At 33.8% G+C, this 26,443-nt stretch overlaps 1 protein-coding gene across 1 annotated transcript; it reads right to left on the minus strand.

Moving 5' to 3' along the window:
- Positions 1-19,967: 19,967 nt before the first annotated feature.
- Positions 19,968-22,371, minus strand: LOC105793540 (zinc finger protein BALDIBIS). Its single transcript, XM_012622441.2, has 3 exons — positions 21,912-22,371; positions 21,432-21,828; positions 19,968-21,279 (listed from the first exon to the last, which is right to left on the minus strand). Exons 1-3 carry the CDS (start codon positions 22,033-22,035, stop codon positions 20,274-20,276), a joined length of 1,527 nt encoding a protein of 508 aa, XP_012477895.1. The 5' UTR covers positions 22,036-22,371; the 3' UTR covers positions 19,968-20,273.
- Between the last annotated feature and the right edge of the window lie 4,072 nt (positions 22,372-26,443).

Below are 26,443 nucleotides of genomic sequence, written 5' to 3' on the forward strand. Positions count from 1 at the left end.
GGGTATATAATACCATATATGGTGTGTAGGAATGGTCGGAGATGGTGTGTAGCGGATAGGTGGTAGGACTATGATTCTGCATGTGATATGTTATGTTTCTACTCTATTATAAAATATTCCTGAATGACATCTAAAAGCATGTCTGAAATTGTCAACCACCCCATGTCTGAAAATACTACAGTTAGGGCACCAAATCCAACAGTAACACCCCTCGTCCGACCCAACCGTCAGGTCCGAACTACAAAATGCTACATTTGTTGCTCGAGCAACTACCATCGAATTCACAGCAAAATAGTCATTTACACATGCTATTCATTGTCAACCACATTCATTCCAAGTTAAACAATTCTGAGCCTTAATCGAGCTTACGAAAGCTCTTTTATCAACCCAAGTACGAAATATGACCAAATTGAAAAGTTTTTAAAATCTATGGATTGAAGTCATGACTTCACCTAGTTATCATCACAAGGTGGCCATCACAGTAAGTCACATCGCAATGACAAGCCTTAACTCAGCACAATGTCACTCACTGTAATGTCAATGTTATGGAATCCAAAATCCAAGGTCGCAATTGTTTTCTAGTAAAAATGAACCATTTGGTATCTATTTCTTACTTTCCCACCAAACCATACAATATATTCACCAAGCATTGACTTAACTTGATTCAAAACATGTCAAAAACATGCCAAACAAGCTCAATATTCAATCCAACCTTTAAACTAAGCATTCAAAACATAATCATCAACTAAATTCAAACAATTTAAATGACATTATGATTCACCCTTTAACCATTTTACTGTCAACACTTATTTATACCTTAACAACTTGAAACATACCATTCCCTTTTTAATTTTATGCATTTATGCACATTGCACACTTCAAAGGTTATAGACCTTAAAATAGATCAAATCAAGTATATGCTAAATCACATTTAAAACACGAAAACAACATATACCATCACAAATAAACATCAACTACCTATTCATGCACTAACCAAATTCAATACCATTCTATATACCATTCACTTAGCTATAAATCATCGCATAATTAAGCATGAAATGCATATATGCTCATATTCATATATGAACCAAAACACCATGTCATCACAAGTTACCAAAACACTTATATACATTAAAATAACATCAAGACACCTTATATGTACTTGCCATACTCCTGGACTCGAAATAACTAAATAACTACCGACTCAGTAATAGGATAATGTGAGCTTCAGAAAGATTCGGCTTGATGTGTTCCGCAATGTGACGATCTACAAGGAAAAGGAAAAACAAACAGGGTTAGCATATGGAATGCTTAATATCATAGGCATTAAACAAAAGCTTACCTTAGCTTCCAATTAAACATAATAAGACTTAGCTTGACATAGATTGTTTAGATATGGCAAATCACAACAACAGCAAGGTGAGCTTTAACATGTAATCAAACCATATAATATCTCAATCATTTATCATACCAATTCATGTCATTTTCTACAATAAAATTTCAATCTCATTCAATCAAGGGATAATGTAATCACATATATGTTCATGACATTACTCAAATACAATATTTAAGTTCAATTTAACATTTCTATGTATGAACATCAAGATCCTTATATCTCATTTCAATCTTTCATTTCATATAAATTGCATCACCTGATGTACTCTAGTAAATGGACTCATATACACAAGTATCTCTATTACACCAGTTACATGTCCGAGCTAAATATATTTGTGTCAAGTTACTCGTCCAGGTTAAACATTTAAAACATCATCAGGTTATTCGTTTGAGCTACACATATGTCACATGTATCAGAGTATCCACAAATGTTGGACCTCAACAATCATCTGTAAAAAATATCGCACTAGCGTATTGATTTGATTTGATGAGACACTCACACGTGTAGCAATAGGCATTGATTTGATGAGACACTCACACGTGTAGCAAGATTAGAAGCAATCAAACTCCTATTAGCAATTTCAATTTATCTTGACCAGGCTCTTTTAAATGGATGTGAAGAGTTTAGTTTTGAATGATTTCATTAATGAAGAGGTGTTCATGGACTATCCTAAAGGATTTGAAGCCCCAAAATATCCTAATCATGTGTACAGGCTTTTTAAGGCACTATATGGTTTCAAGCAAGACCTAAGGCACAATAAAGGAGGTTGTATAAGAGGCAATATAATGAGCACATTATTTATTAAGAAGAAAAATATATAATAATAGTAGCTCAACTATATACAAATGATATTATATTTTGCTCAACTTCTCAACAAGCCAGAAAAACATTTGTGAAGATGATGCGATTTGAGTTCAAAATGAACATGGTGGGAAAGTTGTCCTATTTCTCGAGTTTCTAATCAAGTAGTTTAATGATCGAATAATCTTATCACATGGGAAACATGCATGAATCCTAGTAAATAAATTTAGGTGGGAAGATTCAAGGGCAATCAAAATTCTAAAGGAAATTTCAAACAAGCTATGCTTAGATATAACAAGAGTTGCAACTAACCTTGGTAACTATCACACTATCATTGACAATTTACTCTACCTAATTGAAAACATACTTGATTTTTGTTCTTGTGTTAGAGTTTGTGCCAAATGCCAATCAATCTTCAATCTAACTGCCAGTTGCTAATGTTTATTATAATAACCGCAGTACGTACGACCAACATCTTGAAGAATCATGAGCTTCACTGAAGGACCAAGCAAATTGACATTAGGCATCATTTCATTAACGAATTAGTTGAGGATTTCATGATTGAATTGAAACATGTGTCCATATAAAACCAATTGGCTAATTTTTTTTATATGGAGTCTTAAAGCAGCTAGGTTCGAGAAATAAAGAAATAAAGTTAGAGTGTGTCAAGTCTACCTTGGAACTTAAGGCATGGTAACAAAACTGAAACCTTTAGTGTTGTTTTTTATTTTATTAAAATTTTGGTTTCCTATTTTTATTTTGAAATGGTTATTTTTGCACCAAAATTTTCTTTCCTTTCTTTTGGAGGGAAAATTCCAAATAAAATTTTGGGTGTTTATTGAGATTTTATAAGTATTGAATTATTTCTAATCGACTTTTTCCCCTATATAAATTGATTTCTATCTAATTATTATCATCAAGCTTTAAAATTCAAGAAACCTTTGTCTCGAAGAAAGCCTTTATATAGTTTGCAAGAAAACTCATCCATGGCTTGTATCAAGCTTACCAAAACCCCTAGTCCTTGTTCATCTAAAAGTACTCAAAGGTTATCTCTTTCACCTCAACCTCTATAGAGACACCCCAAGGATTACTAGTGAAGGCTCAACCTCAAAAGTTCCTCGAATCGAGAATTAGGAGCAACCATTTCAAGAAGAACAGTCAGATGTATCTCTAATTACAACTAGCAAGGACAATGCATAAGAAGGTAATCTTTCTATTCCAAAAGAACCTATTTTTTATTATATTCTAGATCTTTCTTTTTATTCTACTTTTAGGAATGTTGTGGCTATTGAGAATGCTGAAGAGGGACTTAAAGTTACATTAAATGAAAAGACATATAAGGCTATAGAAGAAATAAATTTTTTGTTGGCATAACCTCCCCATACTAACCAAGACAATAACATTGATAAACTTATTGAAGCTATCATTTAGCAAAAATCATTTGAAGTTGAATCAGAAACTCAAAAATTGTTAAGGAAGTTGTTGCAACATAAAAACAAAGTGAGTTAATTGTTGGTAATGATGACGAGGTTGATTATACCAAACTAAAGAAAGCTAGAAAAGGAAATGAACCTTTTATTCCTTAGGTTTCAAAGAAGAAAAGAGCAGAAGAAAAGAGAAAACCACCAACCATAGATTATGTTAATGATTATGATGATGAAGGCAATGAGTCATTGGATAATTTAGTACCTCAAGTTACAAAACACTATTTTAAAAGACCTAGTATCTCTTCTTTAGAAAAAAAAAGAAAGAAAAGAGAAAGAAACAAGAAGTTGAAAGTTGTAGGTGTCCAAAAGATTCTAAAGAAAGTTGTTGAGGCTGCTAAGCCTATTCCTTAACAAAGGAAGTCTCGATTCCAAACTTCAACATGTGCAAGAAGGATAAAGATTATGGAAGAGAAAGGTTTCATCAACAAAATAAACATCTAAGAAGATAGGTTTATAGAGAATGATGCTACCATTTTTTGTAATAAAATGATCTTATGCTCTCTGTATCTTATGCCAACTTGGTGGTAGAGCTCTATTCCAATCTGTAAAAATACATATTAGATAAGTGAGCACTATATACAAACTTAGGTCCAAGGACACTTATTCACCTTCAATTTTAGGGTGATAAGTTATTGTTTCACTATCACTTTGATGAATATGATTATGTCATTGTTGTGGATTATGATCACTTGGCTTCTCAACTCACAAACAATGTTCAATCTAGTTGGCCTAAAGGACAATACTTAAAAAAAAAATCAAAACTAGAACTAATCTATATTGCGCCGCAGGCCATAGATACTTGAAATTGGTTTGCAAACAAGCAAAGTTTGGTTGTCAATAAGAGAATGGAAGCTTTGTTGTAGAAGGTGGCTTCAGTTTTTCTTGTTGATCTTGGTCTAATAATTTTCAATGATATTGTGAAACATGTAGAGACCAAGAACACTAGGCATATGCTACCTTTTCCTTCTCTTATTTATCAAATCCTACTATAATGAAATAAGGATATAGTCTTGGATGATAATGTCACTAAGCTTATAGTGCCAGAACTAAAGTATTTGTACAAATAGTAGAGGGGGGACATGGAACTGTGTATATTGATGTTGGAGTTAATTTTGAGAATTGTAACAGCCCAAAAATTTGAATGTTTTAATGTTGGATTTTGTCGTGATTAAATCTCTTTATTTGTGGTTTTGTGCTCTGCTTACATGTTTGAGGTCGGGAGTTTGAGTCACATCTTTAGATTTTGCTATTTTATTTTTAAGCGAACCCAACCCTAGAATTGCATAATTAAGTTAATCCAATGTAAACCTATGTCAAGAATGAGCTTGCTGGTTCAATGGTTAAGCATCTGTATTCTATTTGGTCTTGTGTTTGAATCCCAAGGAATGTGACAGGAAACATTTTTGCTTCTAAGTGCTAGAAATCGGGTTGGAAGTTATTAGAATTTAAAAACTTGTCATTTTCCTCTGTTTCTTTTTTTCCCTTTTATCGTTCTTTTCCTTCCTTTTCTTTTTCTTTTTCGATTCTTTAATATTTTGAATATTGTCATAAGTAAACACGAGACTAGTTCAGGTTAATTGCATAGATCGAAAGGTTGTTAAGTAAGTTTTACTGTCAATTCGTTAAATTTCACGATTTCCTTTTGATAAAAGATATTACCTTCACACAAGTTACCATTTAAGAAAAAAATGTAAGACAAGTTACCACTTTTTTTATCAAAAACAAGTTACCACTTAAGAGTGCACAAAAATGCCTTTTTATTTTAGGAAAGGAAATTGATTAGCTCCAAAGTGCCAAAGTTGAAATCTTGGGCTAAAACCAAGGACTGTCTTCCCATTGATGATTCTCGGATTTCATAATGGAAGCTTTCTAACAAAGCTGTGAACCCTCCGTACAATTGTGTGGTTGGACTTTTAACTTCCTGCTTCGTTCCAGCATGATCTGGAATAGTTGTTGACCTACGATCACCTTCATCAACATCTACAAACTCAACGTATAACTCAATTATAGGTGATCCAGTAGCATTATGCGTCTCGACCATCGCCTTGATTTCCATTGGACCTTTAACATTAAATATTTCACATTTCATGGGGTTCTATAGCGCTAAATATCTATACTTCAAGAAAGAAATTTTATGACTTGGATTGCCCAGTTTTCACCTAATTCTTGCCCAAAGCTCTGACACTTAAATGTTCAAGTTGAAAGTCAGTTGCATTGTGTATGTTGATGAAAAATGACCTCGATATCGATGCTACGAATTTCACCATTGTAATAAACAACAGCATTAACTTGTCCACTCATTTTCAACCAAATAACTTGTTTCACATGTTTAAAACCAAAACATTATGTAGAAAACTAGAGTACTGATTATCCATTAACAACAATAACGAAACTTACTTGATATAATAACATGTTTTGGGTCGATTTGTGAAATTCAATTTTTTCACGTAAACAACTTTATCCTTACGCAAATCTCCTTGTAACGACAATCTCCTCGAAATTTCAGGTTCGAACGTCTCTAGTAGAATGGCCACTCGCTTTAGAGCAAATACTACCCTGGATATTGAACATAACTTGACATCGATACAACAGTTTTAAAAATAAAAACGCGTGTTCTTAGAAGCTTTTTTAAAATAAAAACAACAAATGTACACTGAGATGTCTGAAAATATCCTTGGATTCCCGAGATATCTGAAAATGAGGACTGAGATTCTCAGGGTTTTTGAAACTTTTCAGGTGGGTTGAAAATGGAAGAGGGAAAACGCTCCCCCTAGGGCACGCTTTCGGTGACTCTTTCAATGCATTTTATAAATTTTTTATTTAATTTTATATAAATTACCATATTTAATTTTTATTTAATATTTTATAAATTTTTATACTAATAAGATTAAAATTTTTAAGAAATAATTTTCAAAATCAATATTTACTTTTATCAACACATAACTAATTCGATACTTAAATTTTACTAGATTACCAAATAATTTTTAATATAAATTATGTACTTATAAGTCAATACTAAAATTTAGTATTTAATTTTTCAAGACTTAATTTCTCAATTTATCAAACAACACCGAATTTGAATGAGTATACTTGTATCCCTTTTTTTAATATGTTTGTGTCTATTTTTTTAAAAATTAAAGATTAAATTCTGTCATTATTCCATGTACTTTACAAAAGTTATGGATTTAGTCCCTATACTTTAATTTGGTCATTTTAATCTTTGTACTATTCAAGTGCAAAATTCTAGTCCTCAGCAAACAATAAATTTTAAATTCATTAAGTTAAGTTTTGTTATTTCCAAAATCTAATGCAACAAACACATTATCATACATGTAATGTCATCTCAGCTTGTTATTTCCACATTACTCACTAAGAACCCAATTAATAGATTAACGACTGTCGTTTTTGTCAAGACTGAAATTTCAAAATTTGAAAAGTATATGGACTTAGAATGATCTAATTGGAGAATCTTAACTAAATCTACAACAATATGTATAGTACAAGACTAGAAATTGAATTTAACCAAATAGAAAAACAACTATTTTTGGGTCAATATTAAAATTTCAAAATTCAAAAGTACAAAAACTATAATAGATCAAATTAAAGGATATGAACTAAATCCACAACTTTTTCAAAATACATGAACTAATAGTAGAAATTAACCTCCAAAAAAAAGTGATAAAAGAAATTACCTTGGACAAGTTACCATTTAAGAAAAAAAAGTAAGACAAGTTACCACATTTTTTTAAATCAAAAACAAGTTACCACTTAAGAGTACACAAAAATGCCTTTTTATTTTAGGAAAAGAAATTGAAGATAAGATAGCTTGCTCTAATATGAAGCAAATATATATACTTTAATAAAAACACAGAGAAAATGATCTTACATATCTTAACGACTAAATTAGGCAAAATTGCCAAATTTTTAAAATAATTGAGTGGTTAGGCCGATTTTTTAGAGAGAAAGGAAAACGTGTCCAGCTAGACCCGTGTTTCCCCAACGGTAACTCCACCAACAATTGAATTCCCTAACGGTCCAATTGCCAATAGCCATAAAAAACTAGTTTTTTTTCCTATATAAACCCAAATCTTTTCCTAATTTTTCATTTAAATTCATTTCTCTCAATTCTCTTATTTCTCTCAAGAATTTAGTTTTAAAATTTTAATTAAAATTCTCTCAAGTTCGTCTTGATTTAATTCTATTTTTTTATTTTCATTCATTTTAATTGAATTTTGGAATGACAAATATTCTTATTCATTTCGATAACAACCACATTTCCACGATTCAACTGCAAATGGTAAGAAAATATTTCTAATTTTTATAAATTTATTTAAGTTCATTATTAAGTTGTTAAAAAGATTAATTTTTTTGGGTTTTTATAATTAGACCGAAGATCGAATTTTGAAGACATGTATACACAATCTATCTACGAGGTTATCGCGTATGATTGAACCCTATTTGGAAGTTATGAGATTCTTGCACTTGTCCCGTATGCTTGGGGAGTATAAATTGGACCCCACTCTTATCAACATGTTGGTAGAAAGATGGAGACCCAAGACACACACATTCTATCTCCCATGCGGTGAGTGTACAATTACACTCTAGGACGTTCAATTACAACTCAATTTACCGGTGGATGGGCCAATCGTTACTACATTAGTGGTCGTTGGCGATTGGAGTGGTATTTGTGAGCAACTGCTAGGCAAGGTGTCGGAAAAGCTTTTCGGTGGTTGGACAGGGATGAAATGGATGCAAGACAATTTTCAAAATCTCCACGGAAGTTCGAGTCCTTTTGTAAAAGAACAACACTCCCAAGCGTACATCTTGAGGTTAATCGGAGGTGTTCTAATGCCCGATAAATCTCAAACTCTTGTACATTTAAGGCGCCTACTACAACTCATTGACTTGAAAGAATCGAGCTGATTTAGTTGGGGATCAGCTGTGTTGGCAACGTTGTACCGAGAGATGTGTCGGGCAACATAACCACAAAAAATTAAAATTGGTGGTTGTGTACTCCTTCTGCAACTATGGGTACAGTTCCAGCTATCATTTTTACGTCCTCAAGCCAACAACCCTTATACTTTCCCACTTGTGACAAAGTAAAATTAATTTTATAATATAGTTATCATAATATTATTTAATTAGGCTACTTTTTGAAAAAAAAATTATTTGAATAGGTGGAACCAATGTCCGAGTTATGTGGGACTACCAATGGAACTTGAAGATATCTGACTACTGTTAGATCAATGATCAGAAGCCGAGGTTAGTTTTTTAAAATTTTTAATTATGTAATATTTATGTAAGGATTTCAAAATTAATACTAAGAAGATAATAAATTTTATTATTTCCTACTATAGTTTGAATGGGCGTTATACTCCGATCTGAGAATTCGAGAATGCATCTCGCTCGAATTCTAGGTCAATCCCAATATCTAGCATGGGAATGTGCCATTGATAATTTACACCAGTGGAGATGCAAGAATTTGACCGAATGATGTGACAGTTCGGGTTTAGGCACACTATTCTATCGCCACCCCAAGACGTCAGAGTATTCCACAAGGTTGACTTGCGGGGGAGAACAGACGAAGATTGGCTTAAATTCCACGAGCAATATATCAAAATTTGGGAGCATAGGTACGATTTCTTATCTATTCATGAATCAATTGTCGCTTGGGGATTGGCGACTAATCTGGAGTACAAGTCGTGGTTTAGACACCACGACAAGCCATATCTACTGCTAGAGAAGGCAATGGGTATGCAACGTCATCCGAGGAGGCCACACCAATTGCACCAAAATCCAAGGTTTGGAGCAAGTGCTGAGACGTGCTCATCATATGCTCTAACCTAACAAGAGGTACCGATGGCTACACCACCTCCTAGCCAGTATGACTCAACTTATTCTGGTGCTTTCACTAACCCAGTTTTTTTTTTTTACACAAGCACCACACTATGAACCATCATACCCTACTTCAACACCTTCTGCAAGTATGTTTTTTACGCCACCTCCATCCTCAACGTATTACACTCCAATGCGAATGACAACACCGACATATTTGCCACCTCTGACAATTCCACCATATTATCTACAACCGGTGTATGCGACACCATACACTTATACGCCGATAGTGTCACAAACACCCCCAACATCATCATTCTACCAAGGTGGCTCATCTTCTTAACTACCTATTCGTACAATTGAGAACACACAATGGAAACCTAGGATGACACTGCACTCAATCACAAAGGAAGAAGATGAAGATGAACACGACGGTCAAGGTGAAGATGAAGACGAAGAAGAGTAGGAGTCAAAACCCTAACTTGTATGAAGAAGAAATATGTCTCGCAATCAATACCCACTAAGTTGTGGCACACATTCGGTCCGACGACACTGATGATTTTTTTGTCTTATCATGTAAATCATACACTCACTACAACAAAATAGGCTTACCGCGACATTTTTTTTACTTAAAACGACGCTAAAAAGGTTGGCATAGGTGTCGCAACGCTTCTCCCGACGCTTCCGAAAAGGTTATGTTTAGTACAGTTGGCGTAGGTGTCGCGACACTTTTGAAAAAGCATTAGCATAGGTCACATAAGCCAACCTTTATTAAAGGGTTGGTAAAAACCTAGTCAAGACCAACCTTTAAAAAAGGTTGGGATACACTTATCTAAGGCAACCTTAAAAAGGTTGGGATAGACCTTGTTTAAGGCAACCTTAAAAAGGTTGATATAGTCATTGTCTAAGGCAACTTTTAAAAACGGTTGGGATAAAGCCGTCTAAGGCAGCCTTAAAAAAGTTGGGATAGACATTGTCTAAAACAACCTAAAAAATAAAGGTTGGGATAGACCTATCTAAGGCAACCTTAAACAGGTTGGGATAGACCTGTCTAAGGCAACCTTAAAAAAGGTTGGAATAGACATTGTCTAAGGCAACTTTTAAAAAAGATTGGGATAGACCCGTTTAAAGCAACCTTAAAAAAGTTGAGATAAATCTTGTCGAAAGCAACTTTTTATAAACCCGTCTAAGGTAACTTTAAAAAGATTGGGATAGACACATTAATGTTATTTTTTTCTATTTTTTATTATATCAATATTAATATATTTTTATAAATATTTACCGTGAATAATGATAGGATTTGGGCTTTAAATACAACTAAAAAATATAAAATATAAAATTAAAATAAAGATTGAATATTCGCTACAAAAATCGATCCAACAATCAAAATACACTATCGTTTAGCCGAAATGTATACCACCAACATTCAACCCAATGTACAAAAGTAAATAAATAAAAAAGTACCTAAGATGATGGATATTGATATTGATGTTGTACTACATAAAAGCTAATACAGTTTGAAACTGCAACTTCAATTCCAAGAAACTCTGCTGATCTCTTATTTCTACAAAGGTAGCCCCAAGTAGTGAAACATCTCCAGATCCAAGTATACCATATACCCAAACAATCCATTTTGTTTACTACCTACTTGTAACATATGCAGTTTTCTCTCTTTTCACCTTTATTGCTTCTCGACTCTTCGCTATATTTAGCGATATCCCTCGAGCCCCAACCTTGCTGTAAGCCAATTGCAGACCTCATTCATCTCTTTAGGGATTGTGTAATGACCAATCCTGCACAAATTGGATCAAAAACTTAAAACTTTGTCTGGTTTTGTATTCCCTTTAAGATCAAAAGGACTGAGAATAAAAAAAAACAAAGGACCGAGTGTTTAAGGTTCTTGCACTCAATTCTACACAAACAACACTTAATTTCATTTTTACTGTATCTTCTATAATAGATTTTTCTTTATCATAATTGCAAACACAATGAATACTTCATCGTAATGGTTTATTACTATGAATGTTGGTATCACATGTGCGTTACCATTGCATTCTAATATAACAATTAGAGAAGTTTCAGGTATACCATATACCCAAACAATCCATTTTGTTTACTACCTACTTGTAACATATGCAGTTTTCTCTCTTTTCACCTTTATTGCTTCTCGACTCTTCGCTATATTTAGCGATATCCCTCGAGCCCCAACCTTGCTGTAAGCCAATTGCAGACCTCATTCATCTCTTTAGGGATTGTGTAATGACCAATCCTGCACAAATTGGATCAAAAACTTAAAACTTTGTCTGGTTTTGTATTCCCTTTAAGATCAAAAGGACTGAGAATAAAAAAAAACAAAGGACCGAGTGTTTAAGGTTCTTGCACTCAATTCTACACAAACAACACTTAATTTCATTTTTACTGTATCTTCTATAATAGATTTTTCTTTATCATAATTGCAAACACAATGAATACTTCATCGTAATGGTTTATTACTATGAATGTTGGTATCACATGTGCGTTACCATTGCATTCTAATATAACAATTAGAGAAGTTTCAGGTGGTGTGGAAGCTTCAAAAGGGAAATTACATTGATATGCATTTCAAAAAGAATAAGGTTTATAAAAAATTCACAATCAGATATAAATAAAGCCCTGTATGCAAACATGATTTTGCAACTACATTACCTTGCAACATTTCTGATTTCGTTTGTTGCTCCTTGAATTTTCTTCTTCATCGATTTAAAACCACTTTGTTGTTTCTTGTTCCAGTGAATTGAGGTGCTTCGCTTAAGAACATTTGCACTACTATATATTGCCTCCATAAGGTCGTTTGAAATACCTGAAGATATAATTGTACAAGATACTAGTGTACCAACAGCCCCAAACAGCATGATGGTGATAAAGTTACAGAAAAATTGCTTCTTTTTCACCTGAAACCTGGCAGAGAAAGCAAAGATCAAAAAGGCTTTAGTAAAGCAAAATATTAACTAAATGCCGCCATCATTTTTACTCTAAAAAAATTTAAATAAAACATCAAACCTTAACAAGTAGAAAAGACATCTATGTTCCTTTGTTTACAGCAATGAAAACATTGGGGAATTCTCAATGCACTCAAGTTCAAGCCAGAATAGAAACTCATGAATGGCTATTTAAACAAAACAAAGCTTCACATTGGACAAGTATTATATGTCTATCTATTTTACCTTTTACAAGGTATAATAAATTATCTTCAAATTTTCCATTCACAAGATAAATTAAAATGAAAATGAAAGATAACAAACTTACCTAGCATTGAATATAATAGGGGGCAGAAGATAGATAAAGAACAGATCTTCACTGAAGACTAAAAGATGAGAGCTTTGTCAACAAAATAATGACCCCAGTAAAAACACCCTGCCAACAGAAGTAATTTAAATCAAAGATATCAGGCAAGAAAAACATACAAAACCAAGCAATCAAAACTTAGTTGAATTGTCCATGAATGACAAAATCCACGTCAACAGATGTCAAGAGAGAAACTCACAATGATAAGGGCAGTAATTGATTCGTTCATCCATCTATTCTCCTCCAAAAGATGACCAATCACAATGCAAGCACAAAGAAGCGCTACAAACATGTTTATAGAGACCACAGACGCATGGTTTGAAGTAGATAGTGTCTGCAACTTAGTAAAGACGGTAGCTAACTGCGGCGCCACCTTATTGATCTCTTTTTTAATCAAATTTTATTAAACAACCAATTGCTTCTAACTGAAACAACAAATTCCTTTTAAACAACATGAAATCAATAACAACTTTAAAATTGAACAAAAAGTTATTCCCACTTTTATGAATAACAAAAAAGTTATTCTCACTTTTAAAATTGAGAAGCTAAGCAGAATAAATTGGTGAGGTATGCTTGCCCAGTAGAGATTATGGTAGCCGAGAGTGCTCGAACAACAGCAATGGTAGACTCAACATCACTACTAAACTCTTTTCTAAGTTATAAAAAACAAAACAAATGGAAATGAAATGAAATGCCTAAATAAAAAAGATTCAAAACCCTAATTTTCAAATAAATGAAAGCCTAGATTATAATCAAATCTAAAAGAAACAGAAAAGAAAAGCGAAAGCAAAAGGTACCCAAGAGGCGATGTTCAGGTTCAATGGAGAGCTTGGAATTGGCAAAGAGAAGGATAGCTTGCTTTATGGAATCCAATCTGGTGACTCCCGCTGTTTTCATTTCAACAAGCGACTCTGCGTCCACACCAACACAAAATATTATGACCTTCGCGTCAGATTCAAAATGAAAGGCCCTACTCCTCTCACCAAGGCATCTCCTTCCATTTCTTCCATTTACATTTTTCCCCGATTTCCTTCTTTCAGGAGAGAAGAGGAAGACATTCGCAACCAAACAAAGGGGGGAGAAAGGAAAGTGCCAAACAGACGAGTAAAATAATTTTTAACAAGTAAGAAATATATATATTTTTAAATTAAGTTAACTTATATTCTTAAAAGTAATTAATATTATCATTTTATTCATCATTTTCAATTTGTATGATTTCCAATTTTATTAAAATTAAAATTTTTAGTAACAATGACACCATATATTATAATTTTAATTTTATTAAAATTTACCTTTTGCAATTACACTAAACAAGGACAGGTTTTATTTAATATCAAACCTGAAACAAAAATAAAGAGAAAAAGGCATAAGCTGCCAATTAAAAATAATTATTTTTATTGTATTTTATAAACTATTGCCAATATAAATAGGAAAAAAATAATATCATAGCAATTCTTTAATTTCTAATTTGATTATGAAACTTTTTCCATTAACAATGATTCTAGTCATCAAACATGTTTTAACCTTAAAATTCATCTTTAAAGAAAAAAATAGCAATTATGTCTAATATAAGTATGACCTTTTCTATGCTTGTCATGAAAAATGCAGTGAGGTTGTATGAATCTTAAACCTTATTCACACTGCTATTAAGTCATTTTAATTTGACTATACATAATTATTCACACTCATAATTTAAAAATTTAAGAATATTCATATTTTAAATCCAAAGATATTAGTTTAAGATATTAATACCACAATTTTTTATTTAATATAAATTAATTTATTAGAAAAAGTGATATAGACAATTATAAAATTAGCGATTGGTGGTATGTTGGGAGTTAGGACATAAGAGTTCTTCTTTTCATATGGCAACACTTTTATATAGTTGGGAAAGCTATGACACTAGTCGGCATAGTGTTAGATAAAGCCGACTCTTATTTAAACGTTGCCTTAGGTATGCATATCCTGACCCTTATACAAAGAGTTGACCAAAGCATATGTTAGCAAGTTTATCCCAACATTTAGGAAAGCGTTGGCCCAAAAGTATCGGCATAGTGTTGAACAAAGCTTACTCTTAATTAAGCGTTGTCTTAGGCATGCATATCCTAACTCGTATACAAAAGGTTGGCCAAAGTGTATATCAACAAGTCTATCCCAACACTTAGCAAAGTGTCAGCCTAAAAGTGTCGGCATAGTGTTGGACAAAGCCGACTCTTCTTTAAGCTTTGCCTTAGGCATGCATATCCCAACTCTTATATAAAGAATTGGCCAAAGTGTATATTGGCAAGTCTATCCCAACATTTAGGAAAGTGTCGGCCCAAAAGTGTTGACATAGTGTTGGACAAAGCCGACTCTTATTTAAGCGTTGCCTTAGGCATGCATATCCCAACTCTTATATAAAGAGTTGGCCAAAATGTATATCGACAAGTTTATCCCAACACTTAGGAAAGTGTCGGCATAGTGTTGGACAAAGCCGACTCTTATTTAAGCATTGCCTTAGGCATGCATATCCCAACTCTTATAAAAAGAGTTGGCCAAAGTATATGTCGACAAGCATATCCCAACATTTAGGAAAGTGTTGCTCCAAAAGTGTCGCAGTAGGCCTATTTTGTTGTAGTGACTTAAAATTTTATACTTGAGACCAATATTACAAATGTAATAGTTTTAAAATAAATATTGATTTTGAATTAAAATTGATAAATTTTACGTTGCAATTTGTTTGAAATAGTTGTAAGAGATAAACATTTGAATCTATATTTCAAGCACTTAAAAAGTATTATGTATTGGACCAAAGTATCGATACCCTCGACATGGTATCAATATCACTTTGAGCTTCGAAGTTAAGAAAATTTGAAAAAAAAAACCAAATGTATCGATACACTAAACAAAGTATTAATACCTTACCTAGTGTATCAATACAAAACCTATTGTATAGATACCAGTTTAAGCTTTGAAGCTAAAAAAAATTGATAAACAAACAAAAAGTATCGAGACACTCAACAAACTATCAATACTTGTATTGGTACAATTATTTTCATGCCTTGTGGCTCGATGGCATGTAATCGAACTAACTTCGGATATTGGCAATTATAATCGATACGAGAATCTTACGACTCGCTTTCACCATAGGTAATATAATGTCCGAGATCATGTCAGAATCCAACTTCGAATGATCCTGTGTCAAATCTGCAACAACATGAGTATGTAAAATTTACGAATTCAAAATCAAATATGAAGCCATTATAAGTTTAGATCGTAGGGTATTGTCACGTGCATGTGACAACAAATGTATGCGGAACATTATATTTCTTGATTATCCAGAACCTCGTCTTCTTTCTCACAGACACCATGATTTTCCATAGACATCTGTTGTCACGCATTGCATTTTGCCTCGAATTTCTCTAATTAGGATTTAAAAATGTAGAAATTTACCCCATGTTTTATATTGTATCGCTTCACTGTAGTGACAAAAGCATCTTTCGAGGAAAAATCCATCCCCACTTGTAAATCGCCCACATCTAACGAAAAACTCACATTGCCCAAACTTTTGTGAGGGAGTTCTGAAAACCCTAACCCACTTTCAACTGAGAGGTCCACATTATGCATGTGAGTCAAAGGTGAGTATGCCCTAAATCGTGTATCGATTTTGAGAACACTATCTAGACCTTCACTACCGGAACCACCCTCTTTTGGTTCAGCTGGAACTGACTCTCCTTTAGAAAATTATGCAATTTTCAAACCATCTAGCCCAGACTCTCAGATTGGATCGTTGCTGGATTTCGTTCCCTCTTTGATCTTAACCCAAATTGCATGTCCAGGGTTGGATGTCCCTTCGTCGGTATAGGTTGTAAGAATACAACATCCATTCTTGTATATTTTTCGTTTTAACCAAAATCACTTATGGGTTATGAATCGGTGTAACTTGATGACATACTCGTATAAGTGTTTCTAGCATAGAACATCTACCTTTGGAAGTTGAAAACAAAAGCACTAATAGAATGTCGTACCAAGGCGTCAAAGTTTTGATTAGCTCCAAACCACGACCAGTGGATAGACTGTATGCCAAAGTTGAAATCTTGGGCTCAAGCCAAAGAATGTCTTCCCATTGTTGATTCTCGAATTTCATAATGAGAGCTTTCTAACAAAGTTGTGAACCCACCGCACAACTGTGTGGTTGGACTTTTAACTTATTGTTCTGTTCTAGCATGAATTGGAATAGTTGTTGGCCTACAATCACCTTCATCAATGTCTACAAACTCAATGTATAACTCAATTATAGGTGATCCAGTAGCATTATGCGTCTAGACTGTCTCCTTAATTACCATTGGACCCCTAACATTAAATATTTCACATTTCACAAGGTCCTATGACGCTAAATATCTATACTTCAAGAAGGAAACTTTGTGACTCAGATTGCCCACTTTTCACCTAATTCTTACCCAAAGCTCCGACACTTGAATGTTCGGGTTGAAAGTCAGTTGCGTTGTATATGCTGATGAAAAATGACCCCAATTTTGATGCTACAAATTTCACCATCGTAATAAACAACAACATTAACTTGTCCACTCATTTTCAACTAAATAACTTGTTTCACATGTTTAAAAGCAAAACATTGTGCAAAAAACTAGAGTATTGATTATCCATTAACAACAATAACGAAACTTACTTGATGTAATAATGTGTTTTGGGCCGATTTATGAAATTCAATTATTTCACGTAAACAACTTTATCCTTACGTAAATCTCCTTCTACGACAATCTCTTCAAAATTTCAAGCTCGAACGTCTCTAGTGGAATGACCACTCGCTTTATAGCAAATACTACCCCAGATATCGAACATAACTTAATATCGATACAACAGTTTTAAAAATAAAAACGCATGTTCTTAGAAGCATTTTCAAAATAAAAACAAAAAATGTACATCGAGATGTCTGAAAATATCCTGCAATTCCCAGGATATCTGAAAATGAGGACTGAGATTCCCAGGGTTTTTAAAACTTTTCAGGTGGGTTGAAAATGAGAGAGGGAAAATGCTCTGCCTCAGGCACTTTTTCACTGACCCTTTTAATGTATCTTTCTGCCAGATTACTGAAAGCGCGCCCTAGGCAGAGTGTTTTCCCTCTCCCATTTTCAACCCACCTAAAAAGTTTCAAAAACCCCGAGAATCTCGATTCTCAATTTTCAAATATCCTAGGATTCCCAGGATATTTTCAAACATCCCGAAAGCATGTGTGTTTTCCTTCTTTCAATCGTTGCCCATTTGATTCCTTATATAAATGGGGGTTTTGCTCCCCCTACTCCATTAACTCTCTCAGTAACCTCCCGTCACCCCTAAAAATTTCTCTACACTATTGTTTATATTTTAATTTGAAGTTTTTAACTTTTTCGACAAACATATTTATTTCTATTTTAAGGTGTGTTTGAGTTCACGATGATGTGGTGGCCTTCTAAAACTCACATGTTTTATCTGTCGTGTCGGGACGGAACCATGGCATTAGAAGCCCATCGCATTGCAACTTAGGCTCCGAGTTTTCGATACTTATACAGTCTCGGGTTGTAGTCTAACTACAAGTCTTAGTTGACAAATTTTAATGTGCGGTCACAGCTTGGAATATGACTCGAGAGCCCACTTGACGGTGGTTATGCGGTCACTGGTTAAAGTTTTGCTTAACCAGAAGTGGATGCTTTATAGAATTGATACATAAGTTTGAGATCATAATTGTCGAGAAAAACTCAGGGGCTTTCTAGTATAACCCACATATTCTTTTTCTCCATCACCACCAAAGGCAACATAGTCGACCTCCCTCTTATTCAAAACCAGTGAAAAAGATGGGGCCAAGTGCATTGTTAGGGGGCGAGCGACTGTCGTATTAGACAAAAGTTGGAGGTTGTTTTGACTTGACAATGGTTGTTGTGATTAAATCACTAACTAATAACTACAACTATTGTCGTCTTGACTTGACCTCCAACTACCGTTGTCGCCCTAAATCGATCTCCAGCTTCTTTCCACCAAAACCAACTTTATCACTATTTCGGACAATAAAGAGGTTACGGATCCTGCTTTTGGTAGAGACGGAGAAAAAAATAAGTTGGTTATACTGGAAAGCTTTTGACTTTTTCCTTACATTATCACTCAAACTTCTATACCGGGTTTACAAATTATACTTTTCTGGTTAGGTGGAACTTGAACTCGTGACCACATAATCACTGTCAAGTGGATTCCCAAGTTATACTCCAAACGGTTACCCTACATTAACATCCATCAACTAAGAGCCCTACTTATACTTCAACCCATGATAGTATATGCACCGTGAACTTAAGGCCTGAGTTGCAATATGATGGGCCTCTAAAGCAATGGTTCCATCCCGACGCAACAAGTGAAATGTATGGGTCTCCGAGCGCTATCGCATCACCATCAACTTACATATACCTTTGAGCTATCACAATGTCTACCTCAAATACAAATACAAATAAATCGGCCTTCCATTAAATCCTAAACCCTAACAAAACCCTAAAATCCATTTGCTACCCTAAAATACCCTAAACTTTAAAAAATAACCCTAACAAAACCCTAACCCAAACCCTTAAAAAAACCCGATCGTAGAGAGAGGGGAAAACGTGCCTATTCCGATAAATATGCTTAAAATCTATAAATTATATTAAAAATAAAATAAAAATAAATAATCTAAAATAAAACATATATAATGAATTTTTAATTTCATTTATAAAATTAGACAAAATATTTTTACCCTCTCAACATTATAATTTGGGAGAAAAAATATTAAATCAATAAAATTTAATCTAATTATAAAAATGCTAAACAGTGAATTTTCGCTACTCCTAATACCACCATTTTTTTTATGACAAAAGTATTTTTGGTGTTGGTTTTACAATTAATAAAAGATAATTTTCTTAAAAGTATAATCACCCCTTTCAATAATATTATTTCTACATATACAATATTCTCTTGTATTTTCATCACCTCATGCAAATTGCAAAACAATTTTTTTTTCATGCACGACACGAAGGAAAAGTGGGTATTTGAGAAAAAGCAAAGAAAAGTGGGTATTGATTGAGTTGAACATTTTGACATAGAAGAAAGGTCAGTCATAGAGGCTGAAAACATAGGTAATTGTCTGATTTTATTTGGAGTCCAGCTAGGAAATTTGTCATAGCCGTCACAGTAGAAGGGATGAAAAGACGGTGCAAATTAATGAAAGTTGAAAGAAAAAAACACAGGAACTATAGTAGTAATAAAAACGGTGAAAAATTTACGTGCATGGAGGGCCCAAACCACTGCCAAGTCTCTTTTTCTCTTCAGTCTCTTCCACCACCGCAGTCAGTGGCCCCCCATCACCTTTCACAAGACTCCATTTCCCAGTCCATGACTCGTTGTTTGATTTACATGGCGTGAGTGTCCACTACTCTAAATCAACTCCATGGGTGAATGGAACCCATTGAAGCAAACTTGGCTAGCCCTTGTTGCAACAACGGTCTGCTTGATTCACCTCCCACGCCAAGAAAATCCCTGGTTAAGCTCAATTCAACTTCATTTGAATTTGTGTTATTCAGCTTCGATGCAAGTACAACCGCTTGGCCACCTTGTTTTCCTTTGCTGCTGGCGTTTCTAACAAATGAGCTCGACTTTAAATCATCTAATGCAGACCCGTCTTTCACAATGGTTGCTTGATTTGAGGACAGTGAACTCACTAATTCGTTTATGTTGTCAGATTGGTCGTTTGCTTGCTTGAATAGCTTGTAAACATGGTTCTTGTTTTGGTCGTAAGTGTTGGAGCTCATTAACCCAAAGCCACTGTTATTAATTGCTGGGTTGTTTCTTGTAGATCCCATCTGGGCTGCTTTTTGCAAGAGTGCAGTGGCTGACATGTGAGTGTAGTTTTGTTGTTGTTGTTGTTGGAGACTATTGTTGGAATACAAAGATGTTATGGATTCAGACAAATCTCCCTTGTTCTCTTCTTCTTGTTTTGGTCCATGTCGCAATGCTGACATGTTGAGGTTTGCACCTGCAAATGATGCATCTTCTGGGTACTTGCCGAGCCATTGTGTAGTCAGTGATCCAAACATGTTCATTGGTGCCATTCCCAAGTCAGGAAAGCTTGTAGATTTTGGTGCTAAGAAAGCGTTTGCATTACTGGGGATACCAAATGGGTTAACTTGAGAATTAGCTTCGTCAAGCCATAACTGTAGCCTTGGCTTTTGCCCATTTGAGTTTAGGTTGTCGACTAGCTCTAAACCACCGAACTCTGGCCTAAACCCTGATGAAAATTGGTGCATCCCATTGTTATTGGCCCCATGTATCAAATCATTTCTAAAGGATGCTGCCGCTGGGTTAACATTCGTTGAAACCGAGGTGAATCTCGCACTTTCTTCAGCTAAAGCATCGCAGAAAGCTCTATGAGTTATGAAGCTATCCTTCCTGTATGATATAAAAAGAAAGAAACTAATAAAAACCCTTGTCGAATCGTTAATTAAGAGCAGCCATTTTAGGGTCAGACCTCATTAAATACTTCAACAAACTAATAATCATACGAAATTCCCCATAAACTATATATAAGCATTTGGAATTACCTGGAAAAGAGAGTTCCACAGTCACATCTATACTCTCGAGTGCCACAAATCTTACTGTGAGCTTTCCAGTCCGACTGAACTGCGTATTTCTTGGAACATTTCTCACACTTCCATTTCTTCTCGCCGTGTTTCCGGCTGAAGTGCTTCTTGATGCCAGTGAGGTCTCCTAGAGCTCTGGATGGGTCATGGTGAACGCAGGTCTTTTCAGGGCAGATGTAAACTTTCTTTCTAACTTCTTTGTTTGTTCTTTGCTTCAGCTTCCATGGCAGATTGTGACCTCTCCTATGGAGTTGTAAATTCTGGTCCCTTTGGAAACCTTTGTTGCAAATTTCACAGAGGAATCTGTTGGTCGCCATGAGAGATTTTGGGGACAAAGCTATAACCTCTGCATCTGGATCTGCTTAATTCAACAAAAATCCATCAAGAAAATACACTTCTAAAAGTTAATAATAGTGATAACTTGATATTACATAAACTTGCCTGGTGTTCCAGGAAAATTTCTTTTCTTCTTCACTGGATTAGGGTTAGGGTTTGGATTTGGCTGTTGAGCTTGAGCTAAACCTTTGACAGTTGAGGGAATCGAAAGCCCATCTTGAGACATCATTTCTGATATACTTTGATGAATTGAAGCAGCTTCGTGAAACCTAAACTAAACTACTGCTTCAAACCTGGTGATTTAGTTTGTACTACAAAATAGAAGAAGCTTAATTTGCTACAAAGCAAAACACAACCCAACAGATCTCTCTATGGGTTTTTCTTTTTGGATTCTGAAAGAAGGGAAAGATTGATTTTTGAACTTTTTCTAACTCAGTGAAACTATATATATGTATATGAATATGGGGTTTGGTTGAAGAGGTTGTTCAGTTTTGGCTTAAAATTAACCCAAAGAAAAAACCAAAAAGAAAGGTAGCTGGAGGGAATATTTTTTTTTATCTGCTTATCTTACACGAGCTCTCTCGAAGTCCGTCAGCCATAGACTCAGCAGGACCACCTTTATATATAAGTAATTCTGATATATAATTATTATATTATTTGCAATCGTTTTAAAATGCTACATGTGAGAGAGATCATGCAAAAAGGTCAGATGAGGTGAAATTATAAAAAAAAAAGTAGGTCTGAACAAAACAAAAAAGGAAAAATTGTAAGAAGACTGTAAATTCACCCCAAGTATATATTTCATTAAATAGTTTATAATAAACACTTACCTTTTAAAAATAATTATATAATAGTCACTGACATGATGTAAAGTAGCCGTATTTTTTTAATTATAAATTTTGTGCTATATCATTAACGATTTGTATATTATTTATTAATATATCTTTGAGGGAAATTTATTAGAATATGTTTCTAGGTGTTAAGAATTCTTAACAATCCTTTCTAAGTTTTTTTGTATGCTTTTGAAATAAGAGTTAACTATTATGTTATGATTATTATACCTCAACACTAGTTGGTGTCAAGTTCATGACAGAAATTTTAAAATTAAATGGTAACAATTTAAAATAAATTTTGAAACAATTGCAGATAAACCTAAATCATAAACTTGACATTTAGTGATGTCCACTTCGTTATTACTTCAAAAAAATAGATAATGTAATCTTAATAAATTTTAATAAAATATAAGTTGAAGTTAACACGTGTGGGTGTTGACTTTCACTTAAAATCGTAGCATAACCATGACTTCAGAAACTATAAATATAGGTAATTGAACTTGTTAATTTTGCACGGTAAAACAGAACAAAACATATTCTATATTCTACCTTCCCTTTACACAACTAAGCACCTCTAAATTACAATTATCAATTGCTCTATAATGGTTGCAACTTATTGAGATCCTAAGAAGGGCATGTTGGTAGGAGTATAATGACACTTCAATATTATCTTGTGGCTTGGCTTCGCGATAATACGAGTATAGGTTTGCCTGACAACAGAATCATTCATCAATTAAGAGACACAAGTTTCTTCCACTTAAGCCAAATTGGGAGAGTTATTTACGTTCTGTCACTCATATCTATGTTTTATCTCCCATACAGCAAAGCGCCAATAATGCTAGAAGATATAACGTTGTTGATGGGGCTTCTGGTAGACAAACATCTTATAATAGGAAAATTCGAGCATAGTCTAGGGCAAATCCTTTATGACGCTTTCAGAATAGGTATCAACCTTTCATCTTATTTTAATAGGAATCATGTGAAGTTAGACTAGAATTGAAGAGGTGATTCAATCATCTCCATAAGAATCTAACATCCATTGATATTGATTGTTATTCTTGAGCATACATTCTTGGTTAATCGGAGGCGTTTTGATGCTAAAAAAGACTGGCAACTTAGTTTATACTGTGCCACTCTCGTTGTCATCTAATTCTTGAACAAATGGTACATATAGTTGGTGCTCTACAATTTTGTCTTGCTTAGTCAAGGCATTGTGCAAAGGGATGTAGAGTGGGGAACAAGAAAGTGAATGACTGGCTTATGATTTTACAGTTGTAAGGGTGGTATTGACTCTAATGTATTGTGCCTATACCCTCTAAACCTCTCAATTTCCTTATAGTAAAAAATGTAAACATTAAACCATTAAACCGTAAAATTAATTACTTTCTAAATATTTTATATTTGTACTAACATTTTATGATTTTTTAGGTGGTCCAAGCATCGTGACCATATCACATACTGGAAAGATGATTTGTGTCAATATGAGGCGTAATTGAATTTTAATTTAATTAAATATCACCTCATAGTGGAAATTTAATTCATTGTTTCTTTGTGATTGCAGTTTATGTAGATGTCATACCAAGTAGAAGAGATTGCAACAATAATTTCGACAAAGGCACATGTGCACAAAGCATGTTTTCATCATCTGTGCCCCCATAATTTGTTTTTCTTGCATTAAATGACATCAACTAAATCAAGTTTTACGATAGTTCGGGATGGTTCTTCGAATTTCAATAGACCCAAAGAATATGGATGTATATCATAACATTTATTTGCGTTTCGTCGATAGCATAATTAGGTCACTTTGTACAACACGTGTGACATTGGAGATATCATCTTCAACATCATCTATAACTTGCATTGATCGAGGATGAAAATTTTGTAGCTTTCGAAATATACATGGAATGGTGTAGGGCCAACAGTAAAACATACATGTATTGGTAGGGAAAGGCTCCGTTACTTCAAAATGATCGTCTAGTTTTTGAATGTTGGAAGAGGTAAGAGGAATCTACAACTGTATTGTGGCGAAGGTATACCCGTGGATGAAGGTGTTGGTATTGAGCAAAATGGCCATGGTCAAGGAAAAGGTTGGGCTTGAGGTAGAGGAGGAGGTTAAGGCCAAAGTGTAAGGCGCGACAGAGGCATTCCTGTTGAAGATGCTCTAGATATCGTACCTAACAGTCCTGATGATGGACCTAACTTTGCAAATGTAAAGGTCGATCCTAGATTTTCCCAGGTAATGGATGAAAATCTTATGCACCAACCAAACTAGAGATGATGAAAATTTTTCTTGTTGTGCAACCCTTTTTCACAACTATTAAATGTAATTATGGCTTTTGATTAAATAAACTTAGAAACTTCTTAAGGTTAATTTCAACTAATTATACATCATGTATGATAGACATCTAAAAATATGTTCATTAAGATAGCAGAATTTGACATCACCTAAACCCTAAACCAATATAATTGCTTAATATTAGTATAATTAAAATTTTATAGGTAAAAGTACATAAATAATTTATATAAATCAACTAAAAAGATCTACCAATACTAATTCATCCAAGTTGCTAATATAACAATATAAGCATGGTCGTTGTATCATCTATGCCACCACAATTAAGAAGGTTACAACGCAAGTGCACAAAGAAATTGTAATATTTTCTCACAATTATGTGCAAGCTGTGTACACTATTTTCCCACATCACATGTTTAGTAAATATTGTAATCTTTGGTTTTTAATGAAAACTCTTTGTGAGTTCACATTTTACTATTTGTTTCTTCATATCTACAAATTCTAGGGAATAGGAAAAGGATATATTATATTGTAAACAATTTCCCTCAAGTGTTACTAGTCAGACATCCATCAATTTGATAGATTCCTATTGAATCAACATCTATACAAATGTACGAAATGGATGGTATGCACAATGTATATATGCTAATGTTGTATTTGTCTTGTGATGAGCATTCATGTACACCCGTTAATAAAAGTATTATGGGAAGGTATCCTTTGGGGCAAGCTGACACCTTTTCTATTGACATCTATGCATGGAGTAAGGTGTCCTTAGGGCAATTTGTTATCGCCTCTTTTATTTACTTATAGTAACCAGTGACACTAAAAATGAATATATCTAGAAACATGAGTAGCTGATCTTATGTTCAGGGTTTTCAACCATGCAGATGAGACATATTAAAAATTATGGAAAAGAACCCAAAGATTACAATTATATGCTTGTTTTGTATAAACCCAAAGGTTACAATTATGTGCTTGTCAGTATAAGCCACAGAGATTCTATAATAAAATCATTTAATTGTGATGTGACTAAGATACAAATATATGCTCGATCTATATATGTTTAAAAAATTTTATAATTTTTAGGAAGAGTGAGTTGAGGTTGCATTTAAATTTGAATCGTTGTTTCATGATTTAATTTAATATTTGCATTTCAAAATGTGTATTATTATATAAAATAGTGTCTAAAAAGGCTAAAATGTATCGTCCTTAATTAATTTGTAAATACCCTAATTATAATTTCTTATTTCACAAGTAAGTGAAAATAAAAATACAAATAATAAAAAATTCTTTACACATAATTTTTTTTACAATTTACAAAAAAAAAAACATTATATAACCACATCAGATAGTAGTCCGAAGGTGTAAAAGGATCGAACTACTATGTCTGAGGCTCCAAGTCCGACTGAAGAGGTTCGAATGCTCAAGAATGACCTTGTTGATGTGCTCATTGATGACTTGACAGTACGTATTGCTCCCATACGACCAAACAATCCTTTATAAGATGGAAC

This window comes from Gossypium raimondii, chromosome 7 (assembly GCF_025698545.1).
Source record: "Gossypium raimondii isolate GPD5lz chromosome 7, ASM2569854v1, whole genome shotgun sequence".
Classification (NCBI taxonomy): Eukaryota; Viridiplantae; Streptophyta; class Magnoliopsida; order Malvales; family Malvaceae; genus Gossypium; species Gossypium raimondii.

What these genes read in the sequence shown, in the direction of transcription:
- LOC105793540 (XM_012622441.2), bottom strand. Translation starts at nt 22,035, where the DNA reads ATGATGTCTCAAGATGGGCTTTCGATTCCCTCAACTGTCAAAGGTTTA. An exon ending in AAATTTTCCTGGAACACCAG is followed by an intron (nt 21,829 to 21,911) that starts GCAAGTTTATGT and finishes TGAATTAAGCAG; the next exon opens with ATCCAGATGCAGAGGTTATA. An exon ending in TGTGGAACTCTCTTTTCCAG is followed by an intron (nt 21,280 to 21,431) that starts GTAATTCCAAAT and finishes TATATCATACAG; the next exon opens with GAAGGATAGCTTCATAACTC.